The following is a 13965-nucleotide window of genomic DNA, read 5'->3' as shown; positions in this document are numbered from 1 at the left end:
CACATCCATGGGCGCCTCTTCCCCCTTTCATTTCCTCCTCCTGGAAACACTTTTCTCTTGCTCCTGTGTCCCAGCCCACGCCCATTTTCCATTGACCTGTGTGGCCTGTCCCTCTCTGTCTTTGTAGCCCCACCTCCTTTAAATGGCCTCTAAAGGCCATGGGTCCCTGGGAATGTCCTGGGCCCTCCTCTCTTTCCTGTGTGCCCAGATCCATCTTTTCTGGGCGGCTGTTTCAGGGCCCATGACTTTGAATTCCACCTTTGTGCTAACAACCCCCAACTCGCGGTCACCAGCGCAGACCTCTCCCCTAGGACCCAGCTGCCCACTCCTGTCTCCATTCGGTTATGTGAAAAACAAACAACCCTGCCACACCTGCACCTGCCCCGCCCTAGGACATGGCACCTCCAGACCCAAGCTGTCATCCTTGACTCTCATGCATGTCACATCCATCCCCCCTAAAGCCCCAGGGACCTCCCTTCAAAATGACCAACTGACTTCCACCCCCCACGAATCCATGCCTGGACCACCACAGGAGACCCCTCTTGCCTCACCCCCACAAGACATTCTCCACACCAGTCCTGAGTGAGCTTTAAAAATAGAAGTGAGGGCTGGGCGTGGTGGCTCACGCCTGTAATCCCAGCATTTTGGGAGGCCAAGGCAGGAGGATCACTTGAGGCCAGGAGTTTGAGATCAGCCTGGGCAACATGGCAAGACCCCATCTCTACAAAAAAAATTTTTTTTGAGACAATGTCTCTATCTGTCGCCCATGCTGGAGTGTGGTGGCACAATCACGGCTCACTGCAGTCTTGATCTCCAGAGCCCAAGTGATCCTCCCACCTCAGCCTCCCAAGTAGCTGACCAAGGGCACACACCACCATGCCCAGTGATTTTTTTTTATAGAGATGGGGTCTCCCTATATTTCCCAGGCTGATCTGAAACTCCTGGGCTCAAGTGATCCTCCTGCCTCAGCCTCCCACAGTGCTGGGATTACAGGCATGAGCCACGATGCCCAGCACCACCCCCACCCCAAGTTTTTTAGATGAAAATACATGAGAACAAGCTGTCCTCAAAGCCCTTCACAGCCTAGGCTGAGCGCACATGCAATTCAGACATTCTCATGGCCTGTGGACCCACACAGCTTCACCCCTGCCTGCCTCTCCAGAGCACCTCTTTCCCTGGCTCACTCTCTTCTGGCCATGATAGTCTCCGGTGCCCCCTCCTTGAACAAACTGGGTCTTTCCCTGCTGCTAGGCCGTGGCCTGGCTTCTCCTTCGGAATGACTCGCTCTTCCCCTGACATTCCCATGCCTGGCTCCTCTGCCCTGGAGGCTCCCCCGACCACCTCAGCTGAAATGTCCCAGTGCCCTTCCGGGCCCTGCAGAGGTCTTCTCCATCACAGCACCCCTTCCTACCTTTCCCAGCACCAAAAGAACCCCCATTCTCCTGTTTATTGGACGCCCTGTCTCCTTTCCTGGGACAGAAGCTCCTTGAGGGATGTCTTGGGCACTGCAGAGTTCCCGGCTCCTAGCCCCGTGCCCAGCATGTGATAGGCACTCAGGAGTCCTAGAGGATCAAGTGACAGCTCTAAGCAAATGTGGAGGACTGTGCTCAAAGACCACCTGCCCCTCCTGCCTCACCATCGCCACTTCTCTACAACCAACTCCTCCCTGGAGCCCTCTCGGACGCAAACCCCATTCCCCTCCCGCTCTGGGCCCTGGTCTCACTCTGTCCACCCCCATCCCACAGCAACTCCTGCCTTGGCTTTTAAGAGACACACCCTGTGTGTCCCTTGCAAACAGTGGCCTCATCGAATCCTCCCCTCCCCCTGGCAAGTGGTGCTCACTAGCTTCACTTTATAGAAGGGGACCTGGTGTCCGCAGACAGCAAGTGACTCACCCAGGGTCCCAGCTAGCAAGAGAGGGAGCCGAGTCCCGAACCCACGCCTGGCTCCCAGACTGGTGGGCTTTCCCCTGGACCACACCCTTCCAGTGCAACTCTGGAGCTGCTTCTTAATTTCTCATGCCAGAATCCTCAGCAGCATTTATTGGGCACCTACTGTGTGCAGTCCCTGCCCCTAGGGAGCTCCCGGTTGTGCTGGGGATGCCCAGACATGAGGGAAGACTTAGTCACGTAGGGCAGAGAGTCAGAACTCGGGGTGAGCAGAGGGGAGGAGGAGGCCTGAGGGCTGGAGGGGCAGGGAGGACAGGGCAGTTCCCTCTGTTTGGCTGTGGCTGTGTCTGACACCTCCTAGCAGCCTCCCCACAGGGCTGACCGCACCTGAGCCAGGAGGGAAAGATGCATGAAGAAAGGCATGGGTGACTCCGTCAAGGAGGGAGGGGTGGGCGGGCAACCAAGTGTGACTGGGAGAATACTTGGGGCTCAGCTCACCCCCTTCCCTCAGCATCCAGAACTGTCCTCCAAACCCAGGCAGTGAGGGGCCAGTTCCTCCATTCTTTCTACACTTCTTTCTCCTGACCTTTCCTCCTTCCTCAAGCACTCCCAAGGCTGGGGAGGGAGGCTCAGGCATCTTCTTGTCCAAGCCAACCCCAACATCCCAGACTATGCCAGGCCACGCCAACCCCAGGGGACTGACCCCAAGTGGCCACCAGCGATTTGTTGGGAGAACTGGAGGGTGCTGGCTGTCCTGGGGCTGGGGCAGGACCATCAGGAAGCTGAGCAGGGCTGGAACCAGGATCCCCGGGTGGAGCCTGGGAAGGGTTGGGAGAGAGGCCACGCCTTGTCTCCCCTCCGCCCATCTGACGAGATTGGCCGCCCCAGCCCCGTCCCAGGTGGTGGTGATCCGTCAAGAGCGGGCGGGGCAGACCAGCGTCTCACTGCTGTGGCAGGAGCCGGAGCAGCCGAACGGCATCATCCTGGAGTATGAGATCAAATACTACGAGAAGGTACCACGGGCAGGACGGAGCGGGAGGGGCTGGGCCAGCAGGGCAGGGCCCACTGACCACCGTCCCGTGGCAGGACAAGGAGATGCAGAGCTACTCCACCCTCAAGGCCGTCACCACCAGAGCCACCGTCTCCGGCCTCAAGCCGGGCACGCGCTACGTGTTCCAGGTCCGAGCCCGCACCTCAGCAGGCTGTGGCCGCTTCAGCCAGGCCATGGAGGTGGAGACCGGGAAACCCCGTGAGTGCAGGGAGGGGGCATGGGCGCGGAGCAGCCCAGGTGCCAGGACCCTGGGGTCGGGGGGTGGCCGAGGAGAGAGCTAGTGCAGGCTGAGCCAGTGCCAATGCAAGATTTCTGCTCTCCTTGCCCTACCAAGTGGGGTTGTGGGAGTTTTTTATTTAATTGAGACAGAGTTTCACTCTGCCACCCAGGCTGGAGTGCAGTGGTGCGATCTCAGCTCACTGCAACCTCCATCTCCCAGGTTCAAGCAATTCTCCTGCCTCTGCCTCCTGAATAGCTGGGACTACAGGCACCCGCCACCACACCCGGCTAATTTTTGTATTTTTAGTAGAGATGGGGTTTCACCATCTTGGCCAGGCTGGTCTCGAACACCTGACCTTGTGATCCACCCGCCTCAGCCTCCCAAAGTGCTGGGATTACAGGCATGAGCCACTGCTGCCAGCCTAATTTTTTTGTGTATTTAATAGAAATGGGGTTTCACCATGTTGACCAGGCTGGTCTTGAACTCCTGACCTCAGGTGATCTCCCACCTTGGCCTCCCAAAGTGCTGGGATTACAGGCATGAACCCCTGCACCCGGCCTCTGTCAGCATTTGCACAGATGAAAAACCGAGGTTAAGAGAAGGATGGTTGCTCGCCTGAGGCGGCAGAGATGGTGACAGCCCCCCACACACCATGGCTGGTACTGAGATGAGTGTCAGGGTCTGGGACCAGCAGCATCGGTCTCACCTGGGGACTTACCAAAAATGCGAATTCCCAGTCCTCACCCCAGCCCTTCAGAAACTCTGTGGGTGGGCCCAGTCATTCGGATTTTAACAAGCCCTCGGTGATCCCCAGGCACTGTCACATTTGGGACCCTCTGACTTCGAGGCTGTCCCTTTCACTCTCCTCCTGCCCCAATCTCCAGCTGAGTCAGGGTCTCCTTTATGTGCACCCACTGCGTGGTGGGGCTAGGACAGAGCTAGTGACCGCCCACCTGGCGCTCCCTGGGCGTCTGAGTGCCTCCGGTGCTTGTAGGCCTGGCACCCCCTGGAGACCACCCAGATGGGAATCCTGAGCCCTCCATCCCATGTACTGTGTGGCCTCGAGTCAATTCCTCGAGTTCTCTGAGCCTCTTTCCTTCTGAAAACTGAAGATAGTGCTGGGGTCTCTCTGGAAGGGACATGGGGAGGGTTTACTGGGGCTTGAAGGTACAGCTCTCAGCACACTCCCTGTTGTCACTGTCAGGATAACAGGGAGGACAGGCATTTATTGGCTCAGAGGACACGCGACTCTTCTCCAGTCCCACAGCCACAAGAAGCAGCGGCACCAGCATTAGGAAGCCGGGCATCCAGGTCTCAGGAACTTGAAGAGGAAGCTTAGTAGAGGGTGGGGTGGGAACAGAGGAGGAGCTGGCCTGCGCCCTGACTCTGGGCTGGCTCATGGCTCTGGGCTCCCCACTGGCCCCAGGGTCACAGCCAGGCAGGCTCAGAGGTCTGCCAGACCCCTGGGCCCAAGGCCAGGGCTGAGAGCCTGGTCCCCCAACCCTGGCTTTCCCCTGCAGGGCCCCGCTATGACACCAGGACTATTGTCTGGATCTGCCTGACGCTCATCACGGGCCTGGTGGTGCTTCTGCTCCTGCTCATCTGCAAGAAGAGGTGGGTGGTCTGGCCCAGCCACACCCAGCCCCTCCTCTCAAGCGCCGTACCTCCTGCCTGCCCCCAGCGCCACCGAGCCGGTGGTCCCCGTGTGCCTGGGGCTGGCTCACTTATAAACACACCACCTCATTTAACCTAGTGACATGCCAGTGATGTAGAGATTCTGACCTCACTTTGCAGGTGAGTAAATGGGGGATCAGAGAGGTTAGGCTTCTTGCCAGAATCACACAGCTGATAAATGCCAGAGCTAGGACATAAGCCTAGGTCTGTCAAACTCAAGCCCATACTCTCAGTTACTTTGTCCTCTCCCACTCCATTTTGGAGGGAGGTGGAGACAGGATAGTGTGTGGGCTTGGGATCCCAGACAATGAGAACTGTAAGGATCATCTAACTGATGGAGAAATGGAGACCCAGGGAAGAGAAGGGGCTGGCCAAGGTCATCCAGTGTAGTTGGCCACAGAAGCCTCATCTCCCAATGCCCCCACCAAGGGTGGTTTCATATAACATGGGGCTAACAGCATTGTAGACTTTGCCAAGAGGGTCAGGTGGACTTGAGGACATTTTGAGAATCCCACAGTGCTTGTGACCATCATGGCGGTCACAGTTTAGCTGGGTTGAGAGCCTGGAGTCAGGGACTCTCCCCTGCAGACTTTGTAAGGAGCAGGAGCTGACCTGTCAGGGGAAGGGGCATGAAGAGAGAAGCCATGACTCGTCCCCTGGTTGGGGTCAGGTCCCAGGCTAGGGATGGCCTGGCCTCAGGCAGGGCGGTGCCCTCCCCTGCAGGCACTGTGGCTACAGCAAGGCCTTCCAGGACTCGGACGAGGAGAAGATGCACTATCAGAATGGACAGGGTGAGAGCAGGGGCCCGGTGGTCTGGGGCAGAGGGAAGGCCACAGGGGGACCCAGTGCTGGACTGGGGATGGCACAGATGGGAAGGAGGAAGGTGCCCAGTGAAAAAACCAGAGCCCAAGAGGCAGATTCCAGGGTGTCACAGAGACCTGGTGCCCCAGAGGGCAGCGCCGTTCATGCCTCCTGGACGCTCAGACCCCATTCAGGATGCTAGAGATCCTCTCCCCAGGGAAGGGCACACATTTGTATATGATTTCGGGGTGGGAGTGCATATACTCTTGGACAAGAATCCCTACTATGGAGAGATTTTCAGGATCCTGTAGAGATCCCAGACAACAAGGCGAATCTGGAGATGCCTCCCTCCATGCCCCACTCCTGTGCCCGTGGCAGACAGCATCAAGCATAGTGCTGATTCCCACCGGGCCTGGGTGCAGCCTCAGACTCCTCCTTAACTACTTTTTATTTTTATTTTATTTTATTATTTTTTATTTATTATTATTATTTTTTTCTGAGACAAAGTCTCACTCTGTCGCCAAGGCTGGAGTGCAGTGGCTCAATCTCAGCTCACTGCAACCTCTGCCTCTGGAGTTCAAGCGATTCTCCTGCCTCAGCCTCCCAAGTAGCTCAGATTACAAGCATTCACCATGCACTACTAATTTTTGTATTTTTAGTACAGACGAAGTTTCACCATGTTGTCCAGGCTGGTCTCGAACTCTTGACCTCAAGTGATCCGCCCGCCTCGGCCTCCTAAAAAGCTGGGATTATAGCATGAGCCATCACGCCCAGCCAGAAACTATTTTCAATGAATCAAAGTTGACCCTTGTGGCAAAAACTTATTTTTGCTACATCCCTACTCCAGAACAATTTAGAAAGATCTCAAGGACTGTAAAAGTGACCCCAGAAAATGACAGACATGCCCAGAACTCACTGGAGACTCCACAGCCCCATAGAAACCCCAGAGCGACTCCAGAGACCCCACTTTCACTTGGGAAATACTTATGGGGTGCGTGTTGTTTGCTACCACATCCAGAGACTCCCAGAGACACCCCTCACCCCACCCCAGACCCATCCCAGGCCCAGGGAATGTCGGGAAAAAGCAATCTCTCCTGGGCCCCACTGAAGGCCCTCCTCCCGCCCCTCAGCACCCCCACCTGTCTTCCTGCCTCTGCATCACCCCCCGGGAAAGCTCCCAGAGCCCCAGTTCTATGCGGAACCCCACACCTACGAGGAGCCAGGCCGGGCGGGCCGCAGTTTCACTCGGGAGATCGAGGCCTCTAGGATCCACATCGAGAAAATCATCGGCTCTGGTGAGTCTCAGGGGTTGTGAGGGCGGGGCCAGCATGGGGCAAGGTGGGGGCACCCAGGGCAAGGTGGGGGCACCCAGGGCAGAGGGAGCGTGTGACCCAGGGGTCTGGCAAGCCCAGGGGGTCCAAGGGCCTGGGCGGCTGGGGGAGTCTGAGGGTCCCACTGCCCTCCCTCCACACCTGCCCCTCTCGGGGCCTGCAGGAGACTCCGGGGAAGTCTGCTACGGGAGGCTGCGGGTGCCAGGGCAGCGGGATGTGCCCGTGGCCATCAAGGCCCTCAAAGCCGGCTACACGGAGAGACAGAGGCGGGACTTCCTGAGCGAGGCGTCCATCATGGGGCAATTCGACCATCCCAACATCATCCGCCTCGAGGGTGTCGTCACCCGTGGTAGGTGCCAGGCAAGGACAGCCTCCCCCTGCAGTGTCCCTCCTGCCTGGAGAGGCCTCTGGGTCCATCCCCTCATCCATCCTGCTCTGCCCCACTGACCCTGTCCTCTTGGTTCAGGTCCCCGAATGACTCGGGGTGCCCAGAGCCTGGGACCCCAGTGGAAACCCAAGGCACCGTGGGGTTTCCAGTGCTGGCACAGGTCCTGAGATGGTGGTATGCTCCTGGGGTCTCTGATCAGCAGCCCTGAGCCCCAAACCAAGAGCCACCCTCTCCCTACTGCCCGCCCAGGCCACCTGGCAATGATCGTGACTGAGTACATGGAGAACGGCTCTCTGGACGCCTTCCTGAGGGTGCGTGTCCCACCCCTGCCTCTCGCACGGGCTTGGGGAGGGAGGTCCAGTCTGGGTGTTGGGAGATAGTGCAAAGCCCTCTAAGCCCCCTCCCTGGCTTGGACACCACAGGCCGGGGGACAGGAGGCAGGTACAGGGAGGAGCTCTTCGAGGTCAGCCAGTTGAACTGACTTTCGGCCCCCATTGCATGAAAGTCCCTCTGCTCCATGGGATCCTGCTGCCCTGCACACAGCCTGAGGGGGGTGCCTCTGTGGGAATCCAGGCCCCACCCAGCTGGGGGGCATGCTGGCTGTGGTGGAGATGGCTGGATTCCCAGCTCCTGCCCACAGTTTCTTTGCTGGGTGCTCTTAGGCACAGAGCTTAACCTCTCTGGGCCTCCATCTGTCGTTCCACAAAATGGGTAAGCAGTCATTGCTGCCCCACCTACCTCGCAGGGTTGCTGTGAGGGTAAATGAGACCAGGAGAATAACCCTTAACTGCAAAGTGCTTCAGAAGTAGTGGCGCACTTGGTAAATTGCAAAGCACCGTCTCAACTCGAGAGCATCCTACAGATGGGAGGTGTTCCTGTTCACGGACCAGGCGCCTCGCTGGGCTTTCCTGAAGCCCAAGCCGTGTCCCCCTGCAGACCCACGATGGGCAGTTCACCATCATGCAGCTGGTGGGCATGCTGAGAGGAGTGGGTGCCGGCATGCGCTACCTCTCAGACCTGGGCTATGTCCACCGAGACCTGGCCGCCCGCAACGTCCTGGTTGACAGCAACCTGGTCTGCAAGGTGTCTGACTTCGGGCTCTCACGGGTGCTGGAGGACGACCCGGATGCTGCCTACACCACCACGGTGCGTCGCCCACACTTCTTCTGGCTAGACTGGGGAGTGGGGAGGTGGCGCCGGTGGCACCTAGGGCCCAACAATTCTGCAAGTAGCTGAATGAAGTTGGCAGTTTCGGGGTGGCCCTCAACCTGGGGCACATCCTGTTTCTCCTCTTCACGCCAGTGCCTTCCTCTGGGAAATGGGAACAGCTTTGCCTGCCTTTCCTCTGTCACCAGGTGGCCAGGGGAGACCCCAGGGCTGGTCCCCACGGTCACTCACTCACCAGGAGACTTCAGGAGGGTTGGAATCTCCCCGAATTGTACCCAGACTCCACATCTGTCTCTAAAGTTTGCCTAAAACCCAGCTGTTTTCAAACATGTTCCATGGGGATTTGGACCTCTCTAGAGGTGCCTTAGGGGCAGCCTTAAAGGCAGGAGCTGAGTGCACAGGGGCCAGTTTTCACCCTGGCCCCAATAGGAGCCCTTCCTTAGCCTCTGTCCCACAGCCTCTGAGTAAGGTTTCGCATGGAGAAAGGATCCTGTGACAACGAAAGAAAGAAGGAAGGAAAGGAAGGAGGGAGTGGAGAGAGGGAGGGAGGAGGGAAGGAAGGAAGGGAGGGAGGAAAGGAAGGAAAGGAGGGAGGGAAGGAAGGAAAGGAGGGAGGGAGGAAGGAGGGAAGGGAGGGAGGGAAGGAAGGAAAGGAGGGAGGGAGGAAGGAGGGAAAGAAGGGAGAGAGGGAGGGAGGAAGGGGGAGGGAAAAGAAAGAAGGGAAGGAAAGAAGGAGAAAAAGAAGAAAGGAAGGGAAGGGGAGGGAAGAGGAGGGGAGGGAAGGGATGAAGGGAAGGAAGGACAGAGGGATGGAGGGAAGGAAGGAGGGAGGGAAGGGAGAGAAGGAGGGAGGGAGTAGGGGAGGAAGGAAAGGAGGGAGAGGGAGGAAGGAAGGAGGGAAGGAGGAAGAAAGGAGGGAGGGAAGGCGGGAAGGAAAGGAGGGAGGGAGGAAAGAGGAGGGAAATGAGGGAAGGAAGGAAGGTGGAAAGGAAGGAAGGAGGGAAGGGGAGAGAAGGGAGGGGAGGTAAGGGAAGGGAGGAAGGCAGGGAAGGAGAGAAGGAATGCAGGAGGGAGTGGGGGAGGAAGGAAGGGAGGGAGGGGGGAAGGAAGGAAGGAGAGGAGGAGGAAAGGAGGGATGGTGGGAAGGAAGGAGGGAAGGGAGAGAAGGAGGGAGTGGGGGAGGAAGGAAGGGAGGGAGGAAGGAAGGAAGGAGAGAAGGAGGAAAGGAGGGACAGAGGGAAGGAAGGAGGGAAGGGAGAGAAGGAGGGAGGGAGTGGGGGAAGAAGGAAGGGAGGGGGGACTGGGGGAGGAAGGAAGGGAGGGAGGAAGGAAGGGAGGGTGGAAGGAGAGAAGGAGGAAGGAAGGAGGGAAGGAGAGAAGGAAGGAGGAGGTAGGGAAGGAGGGAGGAAGGAGAGAAGGAGGGAGGCAGGAAGGAAGGAAAGAAGGAGGGAAGGAAAGGAGGGAGGGAGGAAGGTGGGAGGGAAAGAAGAAAGGAGGGAAGGAAGGACAGAAGGAGGAAGGAAGAAGAAGGAAGGGAGGAGGAAAGGAAGGGAGGAAGGAAGAAGGGAAGGGAGGAGAAAGGAGAAGGAAGTGGGGGAAGAGAAGGAAGAGGAAGAGTTAGAAAACGACTAGGCTGTGGCTCCTGAGCCCCCTTGGCTTGTGACTGGTATTGGCTGAGCACCTGCTTGTACCAGGCGTCTCACTCCTTCCTTCCTTCGTCTTCACAGTGGCTCTTGTGAGGCCTCCCTCAGGACAGGTGCTCTGGGAAGGTGGGGGCTGTATTGTCCCTCTGGACTGGAAAACAGGACCCCAGTGTTTAGCTCTCTGACTCAGACGGCTCGGGGGACACCCTGCCAGGCCTGGGCAGCCCCTCGACTCTTGTGTGTCCGTCGCAGGGCGGGAAGATCCCCATCCGCTGGACGGCCCCAGAGGCCATCGCCTTCCGCACCTTCTCCTCCGCCAGCGACGTGTGGAGCTTCGGCGTGGTCATGTGGGAGGTGCTGGCCTATGGGGAGCGGCCCTACTGGAATATGACCAACCGGGATGTGAGTGCCAGGCCCTGGCAGGGCCGCGGGTGGTGGAGCCTCGGGGTGCAGGGAGGGACGGCTGAGCCCAGCGCTGATCCCCTGCAGGTCATCAGCTCCGTGGAGGAGGGGTACCGCCTGCCCGCACCCATGGGCTGCCCCCACGCCCTGCACCAGCTCATGCTCGACTGTTGGCACAAGGACCGGGCGCAGCGGCCTCGCTTCTCCCAGATTGTCAGTGTCCTCGATGCGCTCATCCGCAGCCCTGAGAGTCTCAGGGCCACCGCCACTGTCAGCAGGTGCCTTGTGCCCACCCCAGCTCCTTGAGGCCCAGCTGCCTCCCAGTATTGCCCCAGATCTGTCCCTGGGACAGTTTGGCCCTGACACTAGGACCAGACCCAGCCTGGGCCCCCGGCCCCTGCCCTGCCTAACCCCTTCCTCAGCCTGCTTCTTCTGGGGGTCCAGCCTCCCGAACCCTCTGGCCACTTACCAAGAGCCCCTGTGCCTCAGGTGCCCACCCCCTGCCTTCGCCCGGAGCTGCTTTGACCTCCGAGGGGGCAGCGGTGGCGGTGGGGGTCTCACCGTGGGGGACTGGCTGGACTCCATCCGCATGGGCCAGTACCGAGACCACTTCGCTGCAGGCGGATACTCCTCTCTGGGCATGGTGCTACGCATGAACGCCCAGTGAGTGACGGGTGGGGCTGGGGCCCCATGCATGTGGGGGCGGGGGGGGGTACCCAGAGGCAGGGCTGCCGGGGAGGCTACAGGTCCAGATCCATGGTGCTGGCTGCGTGCGTGGCTCCCAGCCTCCCAGGCCCAGCTGGCCAGCAGCACCCTTCCTTCACAGGGACATGCGCGCCCTGGGCATCACCCTCATGGGCCACCAGAAGAAGATCCTGGGCAGCATTCAGACCATGCGGGCCCAGCTGACCAGCACCCAGGGGCCCCGCCGGCACCTCTGATGTACAGCCAGCAGGGCCCAGGCAGCCACCAAGCCCACCCCAGGTCATGCCAGCGGCAGAGGACGTGCGGGGCTGGCAGCAGGCAGGGCGGCCCCAGGCCTCCGCCCTCCTCTCGGGCGCTGGAGGGGCTGAAGGCTTCGCCACAGGACCTGGAGTTATCAGGGGTCAGGCGCCTGGGAAGGGGCCTTTGGTGGCCACCCTGGCGAGGACACCTGTCCCCCAGGGCAGGCACCTTCTCTTTTCCAGAGCCTGGGGCCTCCACGCCACAGAGTCCAACAGGGACATCACTCGCCTGCCTCTGTGTGCGTGCATGTGTGTGTGTGGTGGGGAGTGTTCTCACAAGGTCATGGGATCTCATGTGAACAGTGTGTGATCAAGTGTGTCCACCCCTTCGGGTCTCAGCATGGACGTGTGCATGTTATGAGCGTGTGCTTATCCGTTAAGGCTGGAGGCACATGTGGGTGATGGTGGATGATGTGTCATGAATGAGGAGGTGTGTGAGCAGGGAACTCAGTGTGACACCGCCAGGTCCAGCACCCACGGGGGCGGGGGAGAGGCTCACCCCTACATCCCCCCACGCCTGGAGGCTGGAGCCAGGGGCCACTTCTGAACTGCACCAGCACCAGGCCCACCCTCGTCTCTGCCTGGGTGAGCCCACCCTGGCTGTATCTCAGGTCTGGGTCCTCCCTCTAGCCGAGGAGGCCACCTGCAGCCTCCACCCGGCTCTCACCGCTGCTTCAACAGGAAAACAGGGTTCCCGGCCAGTCCGGCTGGCCGCCTTCATGGAGGCATCATGGCAGAGCACATGAGATGCCCTCAGCTGGGCTTGGCTGCCTGGCCAGGGCCGGGGGCTCAGCAGCCTCCTCTAGCCTCTGATGCCTTCCCTCCACGGCCCAGGTCTCCTCACTCAAAGTCCCTTCGCCAACCTTTCAATGCCCAGCCCTGACACCTGCCCTTTGTCCCCCAGGCCTAGGATCAGGGACCAGAGGATCCTATCTTCTCAGCACCCAACCCACCCCTTCCTGTAGCATATGGGGAGACTAAGGCCTGGAGAGAGGGGTGATGCCCTGTCCCAGGTTGCACTGCAACCAAGTGTCAGAGTCGGGGCTCCGGCCTCCTGCCAAGGCTCTTGTCCCCATACACCATCCCACAAGGGCGCTGGGGGTGGAAGTGCCCTGGAAGCCCCTCCCCTCTCACACTGACCTCCCCCTTACGGCCCACCAGGGTATGTAAATATCTCTTTTCTACCATGTCAGAATATTTTTTCCTCACTCCTGACAATGCAAAAATGGTCTTCAAAGCACATAAAAAGCACCCAGGGTGAGAAAGCCCCATCCCGGGGTCCCTTGGCAGGCAGGGGAGCAGGAACCCCACTGTGTGCCCCCTGCCAGCCCCAGAGGGAGCGGCGAGCCCAGCTGCCCAGCCCTGCCCCCCCTCCCCATAGCCAGCACAGCTATCCCGCGGGGACACCAGCACTGAGCCCCCTCTCCCTCCTGCAATAATTCGGGGAGTCTCAGCCCCATCCAGGTGCCGCGGCTAGCTCTCTACACCTCTATATATTATATTACTATATAGCCGAGCTGTTCTTCCTTCCTATGGAAGTCGGAAACATGGTCAGAACACGATCTGGGGGGGGATCCTGTCTTCCTCCCCACCCCACCCCACTCTTACCCGATTTCTGGGCTCTGGATCCTCACAGTCATGGAGGCACCGTGGGCCTGGCACTTGCAAAAGTGTGGCCCCTCACTCTAGTGTGTGGTCCCTCTCAGGGTCCTGGGGATCTGCCTCTCTGTGGTCTCCATCCTGACTCTTGAACTTACCCACAATAAGAATAAATTCTGCCTCATCTTTGCCTGCGTCCCCCATTTTTTCCCATCTCTGAAAGCTTGACATCTCCTGTTGGGGAAGGGCCAGCCTCATACTGAGCACCTACTGTTTGCATCCCATTCATTTTTCTCCCCTCTGGTTTTCTCATCTGTCTGGGGAGGTAGGATTAGTGCATGGATTGTACATATGGGGAAGCTGAGTCCTGGTTCAGCCAACCTGCCTAAAGCCAAGGACAGACCGGAGGATGAATCAGAACCTAGATTTGTCACACCCCAAATCCCAGGCTCAGCTAGGAAGCACCCCACAGCCCCAAATTCTCTCTTCCAAGAGGTGCACATGGTACTTAGCCGTAGAGTCCAGTCCCAGCTGGACACTACCCTTGAGTTCTCTTGGCGGAGAAAGATGCCCCCCTGGAAGAGGAGTACACAGGGAAAGGACATTTCCTGGGAACAACTTCCTCAGGATCAAGGGGGGCCACTGGGAGACCTGGGTGCTGGGAGGCAGAACAGGGTCCGAGCATCTTCCAGAGTTACGTCAGGGAGCCGAGGACTCCCTCTGCTCCATGGGGAGAGGGAACAGCAGCAGGGGTTCTGGGCAGGAGACAGAGGCAGAGGCAGAGCAGATAACAACA

At 59.1% G+C, this 13965-nt stretch overlaps 1 protein-coding gene across 1 annotated transcript in view; it reads left to right on the top strand.

Annotated features, from left to right (window-relative positions):
- The window catches only part of EPHA8 (EPH receptor A8), a 42163-nt gene extending 28804 nt beyond the window's left edge, over positions 1-13359 (top strand). The window contains exons 6-17 of the mRNA XM_024356921.2: positions 2778-2902; positions 2976-3138; positions 4681-4774; positions 5558-5625; positions 6766-6930; positions 7130-7315; positions 7604-7665; positions 8291-8500; positions 10417-10566; positions 10654-10844; positions 11056-11229; positions 11393-13359. Coding sequence (XP_024212689.2) covers positions 2778-2902; positions 2976-3138; positions 4681-4774; positions 5558-5625; positions 6766-6930; positions 7130-7315; positions 7604-7665; positions 8291-8500; positions 10417-10566; positions 10654-10844; positions 11056-11229; positions 11393-11507 — 1703 coding nt within the window. The 3' untranslated portion in view covers positions 11508-13359. The remainder of the gene's footprint in view (positions 1-2777; positions 2903-2975; positions 3139-4680; positions 4775-5557; positions 5626-6765; positions 6931-7129; positions 7316-7603; positions 7666-8290; positions 8501-10416; positions 10567-10653; positions 10845-11055; positions 11230-11392) is intronic.
- Positions 13360-13965: the final 606 nt, after the last annotated feature.

The sequence above is a fragment of the Pan troglodytes genome, chromosome 1, assembly GCF_028858775.2.
Source record: "Pan troglodytes isolate AG18354 chromosome 1, NHGRI_mPanTro3-v2.0_pri, whole genome shotgun sequence".
NCBI lineage: Eukaryota > Metazoa > Chordata > Mammalia > Primates > Hominidae > Pan > Pan troglodytes.
This window is presented reverse-complemented; position numbering and strand designations above follow the sequence as displayed.